This window comes from Oncorhynchus mykiss, chromosome 12 (genome assembly GCF_013265735.2).
Source record: "Oncorhynchus mykiss isolate Arlee chromosome 12, USDA_OmykA_1.1, whole genome shotgun sequence".
NCBI classification, from domain to species: domain Eukaryota; kingdom Metazoa; phylum Chordata; class Actinopteri; order Salmoniformes; family Salmonidae; genus Oncorhynchus; species Oncorhynchus mykiss.
This window is the reverse complement of record NC_048576.1, coordinates 78269341-78289808: the sequence shown is the minus strand read 5'-3', so window position 1 is coordinate 78289808 and position 20468 is coordinate 78269341. Positions and strand designations below refer to the sequence as shown.

At 42.8% G+C, this 20468-nt stretch overlaps 1 protein-coding gene across 1 annotated transcript in view; it reads right to left on the bottom strand.

Moving 5' to 3' along the window:
- LOC110538507 (ubiquitin carboxyl-terminal hydrolase 43) overlaps positions 1-20468 on the bottom strand; it is a 94376-nt gene that overhangs the window by 29337 nt on the left and 44571 nt on the right. Inside the window, exons 4-6 of the mRNA XM_036938592.1 lie at positions 13345-13437; positions 6771-6906; positions 6488-6632 (exon numbers count right to left, since the gene is read on the bottom strand). Coding sequence (XP_036794487.1) covers positions 6488-6632; positions 6771-6906; positions 13345-13437 — 374 coding nt within the window. The remainder of the gene's footprint in view (positions 1-6487; positions 6633-6770; positions 6907-13344; positions 13438-20468) is intronic.

The following is a 20468-nucleotide window of genomic DNA, read 5'->3' as shown; positions in this document are numbered from 1 at the left end:
AAGTTAAATATAAGACTTGGCGTTACATTTTATTTGGGGAGGAGTGAACCAGAAGGGAGAACAGATGGAGCGGGCGCTGCAGACTCTCCCAGCAGGATGGTCTTATCTGATGCAGCTTTTCACTCCTGGTGGGTGCCAGCACTTCTCACCAGCTAACTTCTCTTCCCTCACACTGTGGAGTGTGACCGAGAAAAAGCCTGATGAAATTACAGCACTCACAGACGTGACATTAGCAGATGCTGTGTTACCAACTTACTAACCTCATCCCCAGGCTATTGCGCACAGCGCATATAAGCCTGGGATATCAACCACTCAAAGTTGACTTTAGTGGGAGTGACCATAGAATGCGAGTGATTCTATGGCAAAGTATTTGTCATTGTTTCATTTTAGTGAATTCACATGTGCTTGTGGTGTGGTGTGCTTGTGGTGCTCTGTGTTTATGGTGTACTAGCGTATGGGGGAGGGTTAGGGGGAAGGTGTTGTGGAAGATGATTGGTAGGTAGATTAGGTAGATTAAGCCAATGCCTATGTGCCAGGAGTTTCTCCCAGCTCTATGTTTTGGCCAAGTTTGACGCACTGGTCCACCAGACTCTACGCACATTTGTGCGGGAATGTCTGGGAACGAGATTACCAACCTACAGACAATGCCAACCCATCAGGCGGCACTGGCTCCCAAAAATACTTGGTGATAAATCACATGGTAAATAGGACTGTAGACAGAAACGAGCAGCTATTGATTGGCCCAGAGACAGTGTTCTCCCAAAACCACAGCGTTGTATTAAACACCACTGTTTACACCCATCCAGCTCACAATTAATCATCGCCAACGGTGAATGTCACGCTTGAAGGCACCAAAGCCGCAAAGATCCTGAGTGTGAGAATATCCCATCATTCAATCCAGCCACACCACAGATCTAATACCAGGATATAGGAGAGTGAAGGAATGCATGGAAACAAAGACCTATTCAATATCAATCAGACCCTTCATGTAAACAGCTCTGATATGATATGATAGAGCCCTGACCTGAGAGTGAACATAATGAGGAAGAGTATTACTGCCCTTCATTTATTCATGTTCAACTAATGAAACAGCTGATCAAACTCTCTTCAATCATGCTCTGCAATTTACATAAGTTGTTGACCTCTGATCGCTTTGAGGATGATTTATGTAAAGTATCCCTTCTTTAATGACTGGTGAAATGTTCTAGAATTCAGCCGTAAAACCTCATAGACTGTCCCCACGTGATTGATGCTGGGAGGAGGTCTCTCATTGGTCATTAAATAAAAGTGTATTTCCTTGTGTTTTTGCATCAGAAATGCATTGTTTCTAGACATCTCCCCCAAGGTCTTTTCACTGGTCTTTAAATTAAAACCAGTTTCCTACCTTTAGGTTGATGTCAGCTTTTCAGAATGACAGATGGATAGTGTCAAAATAGCCCACGGCAGATTCCTGTAGCTACACAGAAACTTCAACTTGTACACACACGCACGCACGCACACACAAATGTAATTTAATATGCCTGTTGATTGTAGTCTCCTGTGATGAGTGATATGACTCTCTATAAGATCATGGAAGAGTTGTGTATTCACTCTCCTGTAGTCTAGGGTTACGTCTGAGAAACACTTTAATTTTAAATTCCCTGACAGATGTGAAGGACAGGATGAGCCAGCCTGAACACTGTGAAAGCCAGTAATTAAACACCTCTGCCCCCAAAGAGAACCACTTCAATGACTGGATTAGAAGGGTCAGGTATTGACTGGTTTCAAGAAAGCCATGAAGCCCTATAGCGAAGACAGACACCAAACTGACCACATACCGAGACTGAGACGTCAGTGATTACTAGGGCTGTGGCGGTCATGAAATTTTGTCAGCCGGTGATTGTCGAGCAAATAACTGCCGGTCTCATGGAAATTGACCAATAATTAACATAAACACATTCAGCACTTCCACACATAGCATAGAAAGCCACTGATGCAGACATCATTTGGAACATCTATATTTTAAAAAGTCTAATAAATCCATAGCCTACACCATCACAATAAATCCATTATGTATTTTAGACAGGTCTAAAGAAACAGGATATGAAGAAAAGTTCAGAAGAACAGAATAACATACTCTTTGTCCTTATGTTAGGTCCTGATCTGGCTATGCCATATGGCTGTGGGCTACACTAGTTCATTTTGCAGACAAGATTCGCTTAGAATTTTGTGGCATTTTTTTATAGTATGAATAAAATCGAAAATATATTTTCTCTAAAGGATTTCTGAGGGAAATCCTGCTATTCATCCGGCTATTCTGTGTTGAGTGGTTAACAAAGAAGCAGGTCTTCCTATATGCTAAATTTAGAGTTATTTAAGCAACTGTAGTTGTGATCAAAACGTATAGAACATTGTTTGTATTTTTAATACAAGGCTGCATGATGCCACTAATGATGATTTGAAAGAAGTCACATGAAAGGCATTTGCGCAGGCTGTACACATTTAATCAAATCAAATGTTATTAGCGGCGAGCAGTTGCCATACCAGGCAGTGACACAACCCGTCAGGATGCTCTCGATGGTGTAGCTGTAGAACCTTTTGAGGATCTGAGGACCCATGCCAAATCTTTTCAGTCTCCTGAGGGGGAATAGGTTTTGTCGTGCCCTCTTCACGACTGTCTTGGTGTGCTTGTACCATGTTAGTTAGGGCATCATTCACAAGTGATAATATATCATTCACAAGTGATAGGCTAATATTGTCACGCATCAGACTGTTCTTGACTTAATTTTGTCTTTACATATACTAAATAATATATGTGAAATTTGTTTTGATTTAGAATGGACCATTATCATAAACCGGTCTCGAAACAGGGACAGGGGAAAAAATGCACGTCATCTATGCACTTAAATAACGAATGGAGGACACTTTTCCCGTAGTTAATTTTCATGCCAGTCAGGTAGGCTATACTCCTGTTGTAAAGAGAAGAAATGTGCTTAATATTAGGAAAGTTGAGAAATAAATATAGTAGGCCTAGCCTACATAAAGCTGATGGGATCCTCCTCTTTTTAATAGAGGCCATCACTCTGTTTTAGCACGCAATTGCATAGTCTAAAGATATGTTGCGCAACATGAGCTCATTGCCTCTCATGAAGTGTTTGATTAGATTTTCGATTACATTTGCATTGATGTCAGAGTGATTAGAGGGACAATATAGTGCTGAGTACTAGGTAGCTTGTCACGTTTACACCCGCTCCCCCTCCCTGGTGCCAGGCTACCCGTCTTTACACGCACCTGTCACCATCATTACACGCAGCAGAGCTCATTGGACTCACCTGGACTTCACGTGGTTGATTGCCCCTGTATATCTGTCTGTTCCTCGGTGGTGTTCCCTGTGTCTGCATTAATTGTTGTTATGTGTTCCTGTTCAGACGCTGTTCCTGTTCTGTTTCATGTCCGTCAGTTATTACACCTTCACTCCCTGTACCTGCTTCCTATCTCCTGTGTCGATCCTTTCATAGTTAGTAAGTTTGGTAGGCTACTAATAACCATCAGCAGCATCAGAGCTTGGAGAAGCCTAATTACCATGACTAAATGGTCATGAGAATTTGAGTAATACAGTCACCGTAACAGCCCTAGTGATGACTTCATGGCGTTCGTCTCCTGAATGTCCTCACTGAGGAGCCTGAACTAATTATTGGGCTTTTCAAACAAGTGTTCCACATCAGTTCCACCTAAACTGGAAGCCCAGGCTGTTTGTTAGACAGTAAATTGAAGCACATGTTGAAAATCCCACTGATGCCCTGACAGGGGGAACTCTATGGCCTGGCAGCTAGGCAGCATACTGTATTACAACCATACTATATTAGAGACACAATGGACAAACCATGTCATGGTGGGCTGCAGAGTCGACTGAGTTTGGATCAGTCATTGATTAGATGAAGTCATGCAATCTGTTATTAATTTCCTGAATATGAGCCTGGTATGAACAACCAAGACACTGTCAACCAAATGCAACCTGAAGAAGGGGAATACCTGATGGGAAAAAAAACATGTTATCTGTGTGTATGATGCACTTCACTGAATGTGAAATAAGATACTTCTATGAGAATTGCCATGACAATGGAGCTTTGTGGGTACAGAATCAATGTTTACATAAACTGACATAGAAAGTGCTTACACCTCTCTTCCTATTTCACCATGCTATGAAAGGTCAGGCAGGAGGGAAAATACTCCCAGACACCATCATCTCTCGTGAATCTTTTGTGCCACACTGGGATATTCCATACATTGTAGATAGTTCATGTAAACCTTGATGACAGCGACTCAATTACTCATTCTCCTCGCTGACAACCATCAAATGAAAATGCTGCCAGGCACAGACAAACGCACACTCCACCATTTTTCTACAGGCCACTCATCAAGGTGTGAAGTGACATTACTGATAGGCTGTGTGTCAAACAGTGGACAGCCCCTGCTTCACATTTGTATGATTTTGAACATGATTCTAGGACATTTAGTGAGAGCCATTAGTGACAGCCAGTCGCTGATGTGCTTAAAGTGAGTCACCCTCTGAATTCACCAACTAATATACTGTAACATGGTGCCAAGGCTCTCATTTTTTTTTAGCTATACAGTAAGTGCTACAATTCATTTCAGTTGATGCCTCAGCTTGACAGCTTCTATTGGTACTCGAGACACTCCATTCAGACAGTCTAGGTATTCAGACATATCCAGTTTGTCAAAGCACAAGCCTGCAACACTAGTGTTGAACATCTCTGTCTAGGAGTTACTATACAATTCAGGCGAGCTCAGGTTTTCTGTAACAAGAGCAAAGCCAAACATGAACACTTTAGAAACTTTAACTTCCAGCTATAGAGGCATTATGGCAGTCCTCCTGACCCAGAAACTGTGGAGAAATTAGCTGCTGTCTGGTCAGTCTTTAGAGGCCACTTCACTCAAAGACACTGCCAGCCCTGTACCTGACCAACGCTGTCAATTGCTTATTGAAAGGATTTCTTCCAAGCAGAGAGGCTGAAAAGAGTTCTGTAGAGTCCCACATGCTTTTCATACTGAGAGAAGTAGTGAGTGAAGTATGCTGTATGTAAACTAGGGAGTAGTACAGGAGTGGTATAGTAGAGGAGTCTTTTAAATCAGTTTAGACACTGTTCTGGGGAAGAACAGATACGACTCCATTCCCATTCATAGTTAATGTGCGTGAGGTGCATGATTCATAAAGGCATATTGATTTCAAGTACACAATATGTATCTTCCATTAGCAGCAGTGACCATTAACGTTTATGAGCAGTGACAACTCATCATGATTTAAAGAGGCACATTACACAACCCAATGAGGTATAAGCTGAGGTGAAGCCTCCTCCGTCAGTACAGTACCACATTTCATGCCCGTCAGCTTTAGGCCAAATAGATAATGATTACAAAATGATTACTCAGTATTCATTGTGTAACAGTGTTTGAGTTCTGTTATCAGACTGGATGTGCATGAAATGAGAGGATGCTCTGTTCAGCAGGGAGGTGGTGAGAGAGGCCTCTCCATATCAACCCCAGTCTGAGAAAACATCCCAGGAGGATTCAGTGTGTGTGTGTGTGTGTGTGTGTGTGTATGTGTGTGTGTGTGTTAGTGTGTGTATGTGTGTGTGTGTGTGTGCGTGCGTGCGTGCGTGTGTGTGTGTGTGCAGACCAATCAAACTGAGTAGTCGATTACGTGTGGTCTAACCAAAGATGATAAAGGAGAGACAGATTTCTCCAATAACTTTGCTCGGTGGTGATGCAAAGAAGTATCATTTTCAGGGACAAACCCAGCTCTGCAAAACCCAGGGTGAAAAATGTGGTAAAACTATCCACACAATCTGGCTTCTGGGAACAATGTCTGTTTGCCCTTCACATCATCAGTACAATTACAGAGGAGAGATATTTCAAACATAAATCATTCGATGACAGCAAATCTTTGCGGAAAATAATGGTGATTTGAGTAGATTTGAGCATCTGAGTTTTATTGAAAATGTGTTTATAAGCACACATATTCCCCAAGGACTTCTTATTCTACATTGTGAGTTCCTCATGGAATCTATCAGACCCAAAGTACACAAACAAATGTGTGTGTGTGTCTGTTTTCTCACAGCAAGGTCATTCATTATCTTGTTTAAAAAGAAACAATGCATTTCTCCTCAGTTGTTCATCCTGATGTTTGGAAGGCTTGTGCACAGTTTGGGTAAAAGCTACAGTACAAAGAGCATGTAATTATCACCACCAGAGGAAGGACAGACTTTCACATAATACCCTGGTATTTCACAGAGGTTGTACATCCCATTCTGTTATTACAGTACCTCTATATGCTCTTGACTGAGAAAGGCTTATTTCACGATGGGACTGAAATGACCCCTGCTTGCTCATACAGTGGAAAAGGGACAGATTCTATTGGATGATCTTGGATGATAGTGGTGATATTGATCTGAATGTCCCTGGAATATGTAGTTGTTGCTACGGTTACCTGAGAGTAGTGCAGAGCCTCCTCTGATGTATAGGGGCGGGGCCTGGAAGGCATAGATGATGTCAGTCTCGGCTATGCACGTCAGATCCTCCTCATCAAAGAAGGAGCGCTGAAAGCCTGTGGTGTAGATCTCTGTCAGGATCACCTGAAAGAGAGAGGGAGAGAGGGAGAGCGAGAGTTAGCAAGAGTATCCATTTTATTTAATCAGAGACTTGGAAAATGGAGTGAAAGTGAATCTGAGGATAGTGTGCATCATCAAGAAGAGTGAGACAAGATCACCTACCTGGTCTGGGGAGATCTTCCCCTCATCCGCCAACATCCTTCTAAGAAAGGCCAGCGAACCAAAGAGAGGCACAGCCAGCCCGATGCGCAGGTATCTCTGGCCCTTCGTACTGAAGACCAGAGTAACACACAAAGACCTGTCGAGTGAAGGGGAAAGAGCGAGAGAGAGAGAATAGCCGCTGCATTGAAATCACTACCATTTTTACTGCTACCATTTTCATTAGCTCTTCAGAGACTAAGTCATTGGTATGTTGTTATTTACAAGGCCATACTGAGACAGCTCCCATTTTACCTGTGTATCTACATTGTCCAGCAGACTAATGACAATTATCAATTAAAGTGAGTTTTGTGATGTCTTGTTGATGACCTGCTCTATAATCCACCATGGAGAAGATTTAACATGATAAAGATAGTGAGAGATGCCACTGCCAGCACACAGGCATTATCACACATGGGGACAGAGGACACACAGCAGTGGGGGATATACAGTATTATACAACGGGTGGGTCTAATCCTGAATGCTGATTGGTTAAAACCTCATTCCAGCAGGTGTCTATTCCACAAGTTACCACCGGCAAAATCAATGATGTTAAAATGCCTATTTACTCTGTTCCATTCATTGCGCAATCCACTGTCTCATCAGCCCAGCCAGGCAATTTATAAACTCCACTATGAAAAGCATCTAACATTTCATCCTCAACAGCAGAGATTTGAATAAACCTTGCTGTCTGTCACTCCGACATTTGCAATATTGTTTCAATATTCAAATTCGATCTCCAGCTGTCCCATAGTAATGAACGTGTTGGGAGTTGGGATGAGACAGACAGGTAGGCAGCTTTTCTCAGACAGTCTAAATCATGAATTAGCATAATTTCTCTGGATATATACAAATAACTATCAATAGAAAACAGGTCAAACTAAACGAAGAGCAGCTAGTTTGAAGTTTTTCCAGTTTCAGTTCGAAGTGATTGTGTTAGCTGTGATGTTGGCTAGCTCTTAAACAACAGTGTCCTGACGAGAGAGCACATGTTCTACGCCAGGTAAAATCGTGCATCATTAGCTCATTGTTATGGACGTATCCAAATAAATGTCACTAGAAAACAGCTTAAAATGCAAATGCAGCTACTTTGTTGTTATTCTGGCTGCACTGTTGACGTGACTGTAAGTTAACCATAGTTGGCTAGCAAGCAAGTGATAAGAACATCGGCAGTCAATATGGCAATGGAATATTGAGAATGAACGACTGGGTCACGTCCATAGATAAAGAACAAAAAGACTGAATGACTGGGTCGCGTCTCTGGCAACCGAACCGATAGAATGAACGACCAATCGGCTTAGGTAGCAACCCTAGATTTGTGTCTGGACAATATCTTGTGGAAGGATGAAATAGTATGAATAAATCCATCAAAATAACGTTTTTAATTAAAATATGTAAATCATTATTTGAATATGTTGGTAACCCATTGTATAAAAGTGACAATGCCCTCGAAGCCGGTGTTTGGAGGATATATTGGCACGGTTTGCTGGCCCTTGTCAGGATTCACCTAGCGGTCATGATTTTGGGCTGTACAAATGTTTGATGTATTAGAATAACTGATTATGCTTATGTTATATTAATAGAAGGGGAGGGGTTATAAGACCCCTCCTTACATTTATAGGGTCCTAGACTACAGATAAACAACATATATTTTCATTATATGGTTTTAGAATGGTACCACAGTTGTTTTCTCATTCTCTCACTCAATGTGTGACTAAGACAGAACTCTGCAGGGGAGTGTGGGAGATAAGAGACTTCTCAGACATGCTACAATAGATCAACATTTGGGGAGGAGACATTTATTGCCTAGCTTTTAGATAAACACTGAAACTCTATGTTTGTATAGCCATGGATGCAGGGTTTTGCTCTCAGGAGTAAAAAAGTAATGACGTAGTCAGTGACATCACTAAGGCGGGACTTTGGTTTAATAAAACAACTTGAGACATTTTGTTTGAGGTAGAACTTACTCAGAAACATGCGTGCTATGTTCCTGTTTGTCAACTTCTGTCTGCAATTGCATTAATAAAGGTTTTTGAATGATTTAATGAAAAATATTGTCATAATGCTAATTTCACCAATGAACACAAAGAAGGACGTAAGGAACGAACCCTTACACCCTCAACTTCTTCTCGGGCCTAACAACACCCGTGCCAATATATCCTCCAAACACCGGCTTCTCAGGCATTACTTAAACCTGTTAAGGATATGGCAGACTTATGCCCCCTTTGGAGGAATTGGGTACCCCTAGTAAACTGAAAAAAAAATCTGTCAAAATTTGCTAATATATGCATATAATAATTATTATTGGATAGAAAACACTCTAAAGCTTCTAAAACCGTTGGAATTATGTCTGTAAGTATAGCAGAACTCACAGGGCAGGCATTCTTCCAAACTAGTTTTTGTGGTCATGAAAGTTGGAGCAACTTTGACGTCATCGCCCCCACCCTTCCCAACCAGTTATGATTCTGGGGAGACTTTCTATGTCTTCCACTAGATGTCCTCATTCAGTAGAGCTTTTAATCGTTCAAATTGGCCCTATGGGAGTGAAATTAGTGCGTGCCATGAGAAAATATGTTGTGCGTTGTGGCGCGAATTGGTCCCAGCCATTCCTTTGTTCCAGCACTCAAGAGAAGGACAGACGATGACCGATTGAATTGAAATTTGTTTTGTGTGTTTAAAACATCATAAAGCTTGCTTCTGCACTTAGTTTGACCTGTTTAGTCGACATATAATATGTAATTTTGAAGTTTTGATGCGCAACTTTTCCGGACCAGAGGACATTTTGGGTGCATTTCAGCTGATGTTATTAGCAGTAGCTAATACAAAGACGCAAGACTTGAAACCAAACGATGTATTGGGTAAGTATGAAGCCTTCCAGAACATTCTGAACGAAGACCATCGAAGGTAAGGGAATATTTATGCTGAAATCTGTGTTTCTGTTGACTCCAACATTACGGAGAAATGTAGCTTGTATCTGAGCGCCGTCTCAGAATATTGAATAGTGTGCGATTTCTGTAACGTTAAAAAGAATTGTAACAAAGCGATTGCATAAAGAAACAGTGTATCTTTCTAACTATATGTAGAACATGTGTATTTAGTCAAAGTTTATGATGTCTATTTACGTTATCTTGCCGCGCTACCTAGATTTCCTGCGGACATTTTTGAGTAATTTCTGAACATGAACTCACTGTAAATGGACATTTATGGATATAAATGGCATATTATTGAAGAAAAAAAAAATGTACTGTGTAACATGTCCTATTACTGTCATCTGATGAAGATTTTCAAAAGGTTAGTGAATGATTTATTTTTTAATCCTGCGTTTGTTGATTGCATGTTTTGGCTATTCAAATGAGCTGTGTCTGGTGGTGGTTTGACATATATATGTGCTATGTTTTCGCCGTAAAACATTTTAGAAATCTGACTTGCTGGCTAGATGAACAAGGTGTTTATCTTTCATTTGAGCTATTGGACTTGTTAATGTGTGGAGGTTAAATATTTCTAAGAATATTTTTGCGTTCCATGCGCCACCATTCCATCTGAACGTGGGAGGGTAGAGTCCCAAATGGGAACCAATATCTTAGAAAGGTAAGTAAAGGTTGTTGAGCTGTGAGATCCCTTGCTGTCTGGACTCAGGGTAACCTCTACACTGGGTGTCAAGGATTCTCAGCACATGCTATAGTGAGAGGTATGAAGCGGTCATGCAGTCTGTGTACATCTATATGCACAGACGCAGCGCACCTGAGTCCATTCCTTTATCTGCCTTTGAATAGGCAGTAGGAACACCAAAACAGTGCCTCATATTATCACGGTTATTTTTGTGTCTCAAGACACAAACAGTGAAGGCAGTAGTTAATCAATGGTGCTCTGAGCAGGCAAGCGTTACTAATTCATACTAATTACCTTGTTTGGAACCATTCTGGGAGCGGCAAAACATCCCCACACACTCAACATCTCAAAACTAGAAAGGCAGGCATAGGGATAATTAACAATCTATAACGTTACATGATGCATCCAATACCTATTATGGGAATTCAATTCCCAGTGACTGAATACTCAAATAAAGCCCTCAACTGAATGGTAATCTGAGTCAATGATTATACTAAACTACTGCAAATAGTGGCTACATCCCGAGAACACCTTTTAGAGGTTTAGGTCCCTGTCTCTGAGTACAAAGCTGAATCAATCATGATAATGAATCGCAAACCTTTTCCACAGGAGGACAGGAACATTATACAACAAGATCTCTGAAGGATCTTTACAGTAATAACATGCTGATCTGTAATGAGCGGCTCATTTAGTGAAGTTAATGTGTTTAAATGGAGACGCCTGCCATACCACTCAGTTCATTAGGGTACAACATCAATATGGGTCCATGTCGGGCTGACTCTGCCACATTGGTTAACACACTAACCATAACTAACCACATACTGTATATATGACATGTGGGAACACATTTCTGTCAGAAAATAGGTACTGTAGCAGTCCAATAAATAAATGCATATGTGTGAGGTTGGGGTTGGTGTTAATGACTGTTGGCGTTGAAAGTCTGCACTTTATTTTGTGTTAGGGTTTATGGAGATAGTTTTGTATATGACACCTTTTTTCTTACATGGGCAACCATGTACAAAATCTTAAAAGGCAAGCCATCTGTTTCTTCCTTTCATAACTGTCTACAGTACTCAATGCCATTAGCCAAAAGTAGAACGAATGAGGCGATTATGTAAAGTTTGGCTGGCAAGCTGTTTGTTAGAGCTAGATTTTTAAAACGATTCTCCAATTAGCATAAAAGCTTGCTTAAGGCCAGGCACCACAGGCTGAAATGACATTTTTGCATCTACAGTACGTTCAGAAAGTATTCAGACCCTTTGACTTTTTCCACATTTTGTTGTGTTACAGCCTTATTCTAAAATGGATTCATTTGTTTTTTTTCCTCATCAATCTGCACACAATACCCCATAAAGACAAAGCAAAAACAGATTTTTAGAAATGTTACTTTACTTAGTACTTTGTTGAAACACCTATGGCAGCGATTACAGCCTTGAGTCTTCTTGGGTATGACGCTACAAGCTTGGCACACCTGATATTGGTAGAGTTTCTCCCATTCTTCTTTGCAGATCCTTGGATCAGGTTGGATGGGGAGCGTCGCTGCACAGCTATTTTCAGGTCTCTCCAGAGATATTCGATCGGGTTCAATTCAGGGCTCTGGCTGAGCCACTCAAGGACATTCAAAGACTTGTCCCGAAGCCATTATTGCGTTGTCTTGGGTGTGTGTTTAGGGTTGTTGCCCTGTTGAAAGGTGAACATTGACCCAGTCTGAGGTTCTGAGTGCTCTGGAGCAGGTTTTCATCAAGGATCTGTCTGTACTATACTACGTTCATCTTTCCCTCTATCCTGACTAGTCTCCCAGTCCCTGCTGCTGAAAAACATCCCCACAGCATGATGCTGCCACCACCATGCTTCACCGTAGGGATGGTGCCAGGTTTCCTCCAGACATGACGCTTGAAATTCAGGCCAAAGAGTTCAATCTTGGTTTCATCACACCAGAGAATATTGTTTCTCATGATCTGAGAGTCCTTTAGGTGCTTTTTGGCAAACTCCAAGTGGGATGTCATGTGCCTTTTACTGAGGAGTGGCTTCCGTCCGGCCACTCTGCCATTAAGGCCTGATTGGTGGAGTGCTGCACCAATAATACCTGTTGAAGCTAGAATCCTTCATTGAAACAATAACAAAGGGGCTGGAAATATGTCTCCACTCTCAAATTCATGTAGTAACTAAGGATTCTAGCTTTACGTTGCATGCTCAGTATGAATTATGATCTACAGTATGAGATCAAGGTTGTAGTGTCCATTTGTGGTGTAGGATTGGATAGATGAGTGTGTGTTAGGCTTTGAATTTGCTAGGCACACCCTGGTACCTCAAAAGGAGGACACATCTGCATGCACTTCTATGACACCCCAGCCCAGGAATCTGAGATAGGTGTTAAACTTATCGCTTGACTCTAAATAATATTTTCCAATTAGGACAACTCCTCCATCTGCACTGGAGAATAAAGGTGAGAACCATACTGTTTTGACTTAGTGTTGTCAGGCGGTGTGTGAGAGGAAACATTATCTTCTGCGTTTAATAAAAAACTAAGTTGTCAAAGGGATGGAGTGATCTTTGTGACCTGGGCATAAATGTGACATTGTTCCCGGTTTCTGAGGTGGTGATCCTCAGGGCTTTCCTCTGGGCTTCAAGTACAGTCCATCTCAGCCAGGTCTATTGTTTCTCTGTGCTATTCCAGATCTTTATCCATTCCTCTAACATTATGAGCCTCTAGAGGACTGAAAGGGACGTTAAAAAGACACCAGTGCTTGAGTCTTGTCTACGGTCTATTTCTACGTCTGTACCTAAGGCAAGTCTTTCCGTCTACTACGGCTTTGACTCTCACTGACAGATGTATCCTAATATCTGCACGTTGTACCATGGTGTGGTGTGATGTGTTGCATGGTTGTGTATTCAGTATGGTTGGTGCCCTAACAGGGATATTACTCACCTGGTGTGGCGCAGAGGGATGGGAAGTGAAATGCAGAGGAAAGGGTCAAAGGTGTTGCTCTGTTTATGACAATGAGGGCAGGTCAGCGATGACCTGTGGAAAGAAAAACAAGATTGTGTGAAGTTTGATGCCTGTTTAAGACACCTGAACATGCACTTCTGTGTCAGGCCAGCAGGAAAGTGCAACTTGCTATTAAAATGGACACACTGTATGTACAGTATGTCTTGATGTTGCTGTAGAGATTTTCTATGGGAAAGATAAGTGATGTAAGGGGGGTGGGTAGTGGGAAAAACCCTCACGGTGCGACTGGGCCTTTAAATGGGAACCAGCACGCAGCGATTCCCTAATGATCACTAATACCATCATGGGGAGATTAGAGAACAGACCTAAGATATGGCTTGTTTACTCCCTATATGAATATTCAGGCCATAGGACTCAAAGGACAGGAAAAGAGAGCAAATCTTCCATTTTACCAATATTTCCTTCCACACCTGGTTCACACACTGTCTCCAACAAACCCCTTTATGTTTAGGAGAGGAAGTTGCTTATTCTGGCAAATCACTAATTGTTTGAACAAAGAGTCAGAGGGTATTTCCATGGAAGTCCTCAGACTGCAGTGCTATTGAACTGGACTTGAATTGAACTTGACTTGAAGAACTTCTAAATCCTGTAATAGTTCTATGGCAAGAACTCCATGACTGGTTCTTCTAGTCAGGAAGCGAAAAGCATTTCACAAGGCTGCCTGAAAATATAATAGCCTTTAGGACTGGAGTGGAATTGAGTTCAACAATGACTTTGCTGCATACAATCAATACAAGTTGACAAAGCTATGGTTTCTTCGCAAATCTGAATTTCAAGCATAAATGTCCCTCTTCCTCTTTTACCCCGCAAGGCGATGTTTTAAGACAGTATTTCCCTATTCTTGTGTTTAGAATTTTTCATATGATCAGTGCACAGAGCTTTCACTTCTCCAGCCTGCATGTCAGGAACCTTTACAAGGGGTAGCCTACCATGGAAATCTTATCCAGAGCATAGCTGTTTAAATGTGTTTCCCTTCTAGGAAGGCACCTGACAGACCCACAGGGGTGAGTGGGGGAGAGTGAATAAAGCCCTATTCAACTCAACCCAGCTGACACTGGCTCTGCGTGGAGCTCTCTCTTGGCAGAGTGGATCGCTCCCCTACAGATGTCTTATTCTCAACAGGAAACAGAGGAGCTGCCCATGTTCCTTGCATACAAATAACACTCCAGCAGCTCCAATAAAACATAGATGTACTGTGCATTGGTAAGGAACACTTAGGCCTAAAGGAAAAGGAGGTGATATTTCCGTGATGCCTAATGGATGAAGTGTGAGCAGCACTTGAGAGGGAATCCCTGTCTATGAAGCAGTGATGCTGAAGGGTGGGAGTTTGAGTCAGCTTAAACACTAGCCCAGGGGTAGGCAGCCACGGGACGATTTTTGACGGAGCGGATAGTGGGGGACCAAAACATAATTATAATAATTTGTACACTGCAAATTGACCCCAACTAATCCCAAAAAGAGATTATATTTGAAAATAACAATAATTTCATACCTTATTTACATTGAGATACGATTACAAACACCGAGTGTACAAAACAGCCCTTTGCCCTCAGAACAACCTCAATTCATAGGGGCAGGGACTCTGCAAGGAGTTGAAAGCATTCCACAGGGATGCTGACCCATGTTGACTCCAATGCTTCCCACAGTTGTGTTAAGTTGGATGGATGTCCTTTGGGTGGTAGACAATTCTTGATACACACGGGAAACTGTTGAACGTAAAAAAAATTCAGCACCGGGTTAGGCCGGGGGTGCTTTACATGGCACATCATGCTCTAGTGACTCCTTGTGGTAGGCCAGGTGCCTGCAGGCTGACTTCGGTAATCAGTTGAACGGTATTTCCTCTGACACATTGGTGCAGCTGGATTCTGGGTTAAGCGGGCAGGGGTTAAGAAGCACAGTTTGGTGGGTCCTGTTTCAGAGGATGCATCATCAACCTTTGTCTATACTGAGCCTGTTGGGGAGCTGCAGCAATTAGACAATATTGTAATTGGATATTTTAAATTTAACAAGCCAAGTCAGTTAAGAACAAATTATTATTTACAATGATAGCCTACCGGGGAACAGTGGGTTAACTGCTTTGTTCAGGTGCAGAACGACAGAATTTTACCTCGTCGGCTCAGGGATTTGATCCAGCAACCTTTCGGTTGCCGGCCCAACACTCTAACCATCAGGCTGGCTACCTACCCCTATATTGAGAAATTGGGGGAAAATACAATATATATATATAGAGCGAGAGAGAGAGGGGGAGAGAGAGAGAGAGAGAGAGACAATACTTATTTAACCCGTCTCCTCCCCTTCATCTACACTGCCTGAAGTGGATTTAACCAGTGACATCAATAAGGGATCATAGCTTTTCACCTGGATTCACCTGGTCAGTCTATGACATGGAAAAAGCATGTTTTGTGCACTTATTGTATGTCTCTTTTTTTATTTGTGGGAATACATGGGAACAGATTTCCTAAATTAAACTATTTTCCTGTTGATTTAAGTATTTTCTTTTAACCAAAAACTAAATCCCCACCCCCCCCAGAAAAAAATGGGCGGCCCCAAAAAAAAACACTTGCGGGCTGCACTAACCACTGTAAAATACATTTTTCCAAGTATCTGGACGTTCAGTGTCACATTTCCTGAAAAATAATGTAATTAATTATATTTGTTATAACAGCTATTATTACAACAATCTACTAAAGGTTAGGTGTCTACTCTTCCGGCGCCGACAGAGATGGCCGCCTGGCTTCGCGTTCCTAGGAAACTATGCAGTTTTTTGTTTTTTTACGTGTTATTTCTTACATTAGTACCCCAGGTCATCTTAGGTTTCATTACATACAGTCGAGAAGAACTACTGAATATAAGATCAGCATCAACTCACCATCAGTACGACCAAGAATATGTTTTTCGCGACGCGGATCCTGTGTTCTGCCTTACAAACAGGACAACGGAGTGGATCCTATGCAGCGACCCAAAAAAACGACTCCGAAAGAGAGGGAAACGAGGCGGTCTTCTGGTCAGACTCCGGAGACGGGCACAGCGCGCACCACTCCCTAGCATTCTTCTTGCCAATGTCCAGTCTCTTGACAACAAGGTTGATGAAATCCGAGCAAGGGTAGCATTCCAGAGGGACATCAGAGACTGTAACGTTCTTTGCTTCACGGAAACGTGGCTTACTGGAGAGACGCAATCCGAAGCGGTGCAGCCAACAGGTTTCTCCACGCATCGCGCAGACAGGAAAAAACATCTTTCTGGTAAAAAGAGGGGCGGGGGCGTATGCCTTATGACTAACGTGACATGGTGCGATGAAAGAAACATACAGGAACTCAAATCCTTCTGTTCACCTGATTTAGAATTCCTCACAATCAAATGTAGACCGCATTATCTACCAAGAGAATTCTCTTCGATTATAATCACAGCCGTATATATCCCCCCCCAAGCAGACACATCGATGGCTCTGAACGAACTTTATTTAACTCTCTGCAAACTGGAAACAATTTATCCGGAGGCTGCATTCATTGTAGCTGGGGATTTTAACAAGGCTAATCTGAAAACAAGACTCCCCAAATTTTATCAGCATATCGATTGCGCAACCAGGGGAGGAAAGACCTTGGACCATTGTTACTCTAACTTCCGCGACGCATATAAGGCCCTGCCCCGCCCCCCTTTCGGAAAAGCTGACCACGACTCCATTTTGTTGATCCCTGCCTACAGACAGAAACTAAAACAAGAGGCTCCCACGCTGAGGTCTGTCCAACGCTGGTCCGACCAAGCTGACTCCACACTCCAAGACTGCTTCCATCACGTGGACTGGGAGATGTTTCGTATTGCGTCAGATAACAACATTGACGAATACGCTGATTCGGTGTGCGAGTTCATTAGAACGTGCGTTGAAGATGTCGTTCCCATAGCAACGATTAAAACATTCCCTAACCAGAAACCGTGGATTGATGGCAGCATTCGTGTGAAACTGAAAGCGCGAACCACTGCTTTTAATCAGGGCAAGGTGTCTGGTAACATGACCGAATACAAACAGTGCAGCTATTCCCTCCGCAAGGCTATCAAACAAGCTAAGCGCCAGTACAGAGACAAAGTAGAATCTCAATTCAACGGCTCAGACACAAGAGGCATGTGGCAGGGTCTACAGTCAATCACGGACTACAGGAAGAAACCCAGCCCAGTCACGGACCAGGATGTCTTGCTCCCAGGCAGACTAAATAACTTTTTTGCCCGCTTTGAGGACAATACAGTGCCACTGACACGGCCTGCAACGAAAACATGCGGTCTCTCCTTCACTGCAGCCGAGGTGAGTAAGACATTTAAACGTGTTAACCCTCGCAAGGCTGCAGGCCCAGATGGCATCCCCAGCCGCGCCCTCAGAGCATGCGCAGACCAGCTGGCCGGTGTGTTTACGGACATATTCAATCAATCCCTATACCAGTCTGCTGTTCCCACATGCTTCAAGAGGGCCACCATTGTTCCTGTTCCCAAGAAAGCTAAGGTAACTGAGCTAAATGACTACCGCCCCGTAGCACTCACATCCGTCATCATGAAGTGCTTTGAGAGACTAGTCAAGGACCATATCACCTCCACCCTACCTGACACCCTAGACCCACTCCAATTTGCTTACCGCCCAAATAGGTCCACAGACGATGCAATCTCAACCACACTGCACACTGCCCTAACCCATCTGGACAAGAGGAATACCTATGTGAGAATGCTGTTCATCGACTACAGCTCGGCATTCAACACCATAGTACCCTCCAAGCTCGTCATCAAGCTCGAGACCCTGGGTCTCGACCCCGCCCTGTGCAACTGGGTACTGGACTTCCTGACGGGCCGCCCCCAGGTGGTGAGGGTAGGCAACAACATCTCCTCCCCGCTGATCCTCAACACTGGGGCCCCACAAGGTTGCGTTCTGAGCCCTCTCCTGTACTCCCTGTTCACCCACGACTGCGTGGCCACGCACGCCTCCAACTCAATCATCAAGTTTGCGGACGACACAACAGTGGTAGGCTTGATTACCAACAACGATGAGACGGCCTACAGGGAGGAGGTGAGGGCCCTCGGAGTGTGGTGTCAGGAAAACAACCTCACACTCAACGTCAACAAAACTAAGGAGATGATTGTGGACTTCAGGAAACAGCAGAGGGAACACCCCCCTATCCACATCGATGGAACAGTAGTGGAGAGGGTAGCAAGTTTTAAGTTCCTCGGCATACACATCACAGACAAACTGAATTGGTCCACTCACACAGACAGCATCGTGAAGAAGGCGCAGCAGCGCCTCTTCAACCTCAGGAGGCTGAAGAAATTCGGCTTGTCACCAAAAGCACTCACAAACTTCTACAGATGCACAATCGAGAGCATCCTGGCGGGCTGTATCACCGCCTGGTATGGCAACTGCACCGCCCTCAACCGTAAGGCTCTCCAGAGGGTAGTGAGGTCTGCACAACGCATCACCGGGGGCAAACTACCTGCCCTCCAGGACACCTACACCACCCGATGTCACAGGAAGGCCATAAAGATCATCAAGGACATCAACCACCCGAGCCACTGCCTGTTCACCCCGCTATCATCCAGAAGGCGAGGTCAGTACAGGTGCATCAAAGCTGGGACCGAGAGACTGAAAAACAGCTTCTATCTCAAGGCCATCAGACTGTTAAACAGCCACCACTAACACTGAGTGGCTGCTGCCAACACACTGACACTGACTCAACTCCAGCCACTTTAATAATGGGAATTGATGGGAAATGATGTAAATATATCACTAGCCACTTTAAACAATGCTACCTTATATAAATGTTACTTACCCTACATTATTCATCTCATACGCATACGGATATACTGTACTCTATAGCATCGACGGTATCCTTATGTAATACATGTATCACTAGCCACTTTATACTATACTATGCCACTTTGTTTACATACTCATCTCATTTGTACATACTGTACCCGATACCATCTACTGTATCTTGCCTATGCTGCTCTGTACCATCACTCATTCATATATCCTTATGTACATATTCTTTATCCCCTTACACTGTGTACAAGACAGTAGTTTTGGAATTGTTAGTTAGATTACTTGTTATTACTGCATTGTCGGAACTAGAAGCACAAGCATTTCGCTACACTCGCATTAACATCTGCTAACCATGTGTATGTGACAAATAAAATTTGATTTGATTTGATTTGTCTAAAGCAGGGTTCCCCCAATTTGGCTTGCAGGATGTTTTATTTGGCCCCCCAAGTTTTCAGAGAAAAATAAATAACTAATAATATATACAGTGGGGAGAACAAATATTTGATACACTGCCGATTTTGCAGGTTTTCCAAATTACAAAGCATGTAGAGGTCTGTAATTTTGATCATAGGTACACTTCAACTGTGAGAGATGGAACCTAAAACAAAAATCCAGAAAATCACATTGTGTGATTTATGATGTAAGGCATCGTTCAGCAGGTGATCCTGAGCATCCAGTCAAAACAAAGGAATTACCTTGAGTCACAGTAATCTCAAAAATGCTTCAAAGCCCTTTTTATTCAACCCTCCTGCAGAAATATTAATAAATTAAGTGGTGAGACAAAACAAAGGTCACCCAGTCAAAATGATTCAGACAAAGAGAGGCGAGAAGCGAGAGAGAGTGGTGGGTTTTCGTGCCGCTGTAAAAAGGCTGGGCTTCCAGTGAAACTACAGTACACCACGTCCATAATCTGACATGCTCTGCTGCCTGCCGTTTGGCTTCACTCTAATGAGCAGAGCTTGACAGATACCACAGAGAATTTCACTGCATATTACCCATGCTAGGCAGTGAGTCATGCTGTGGGATGAGAACAAAACTAGCTATATCAAAGCTTTACCTTCAAGAACTGGGCAATGCATGATGTGATCAGAGTCTACAGAGCTGTAGAGAAATAATAGGTTCAAAATCAATACTTCCAGAGTTAGAGTAGGCACTTCACTTTTGCGGAGACATCACATTCAGACAAAGAGAATTGTAATAACGGTACCGTACAGTCAATTGAATGACACCAACATGTGATGAACGTCAA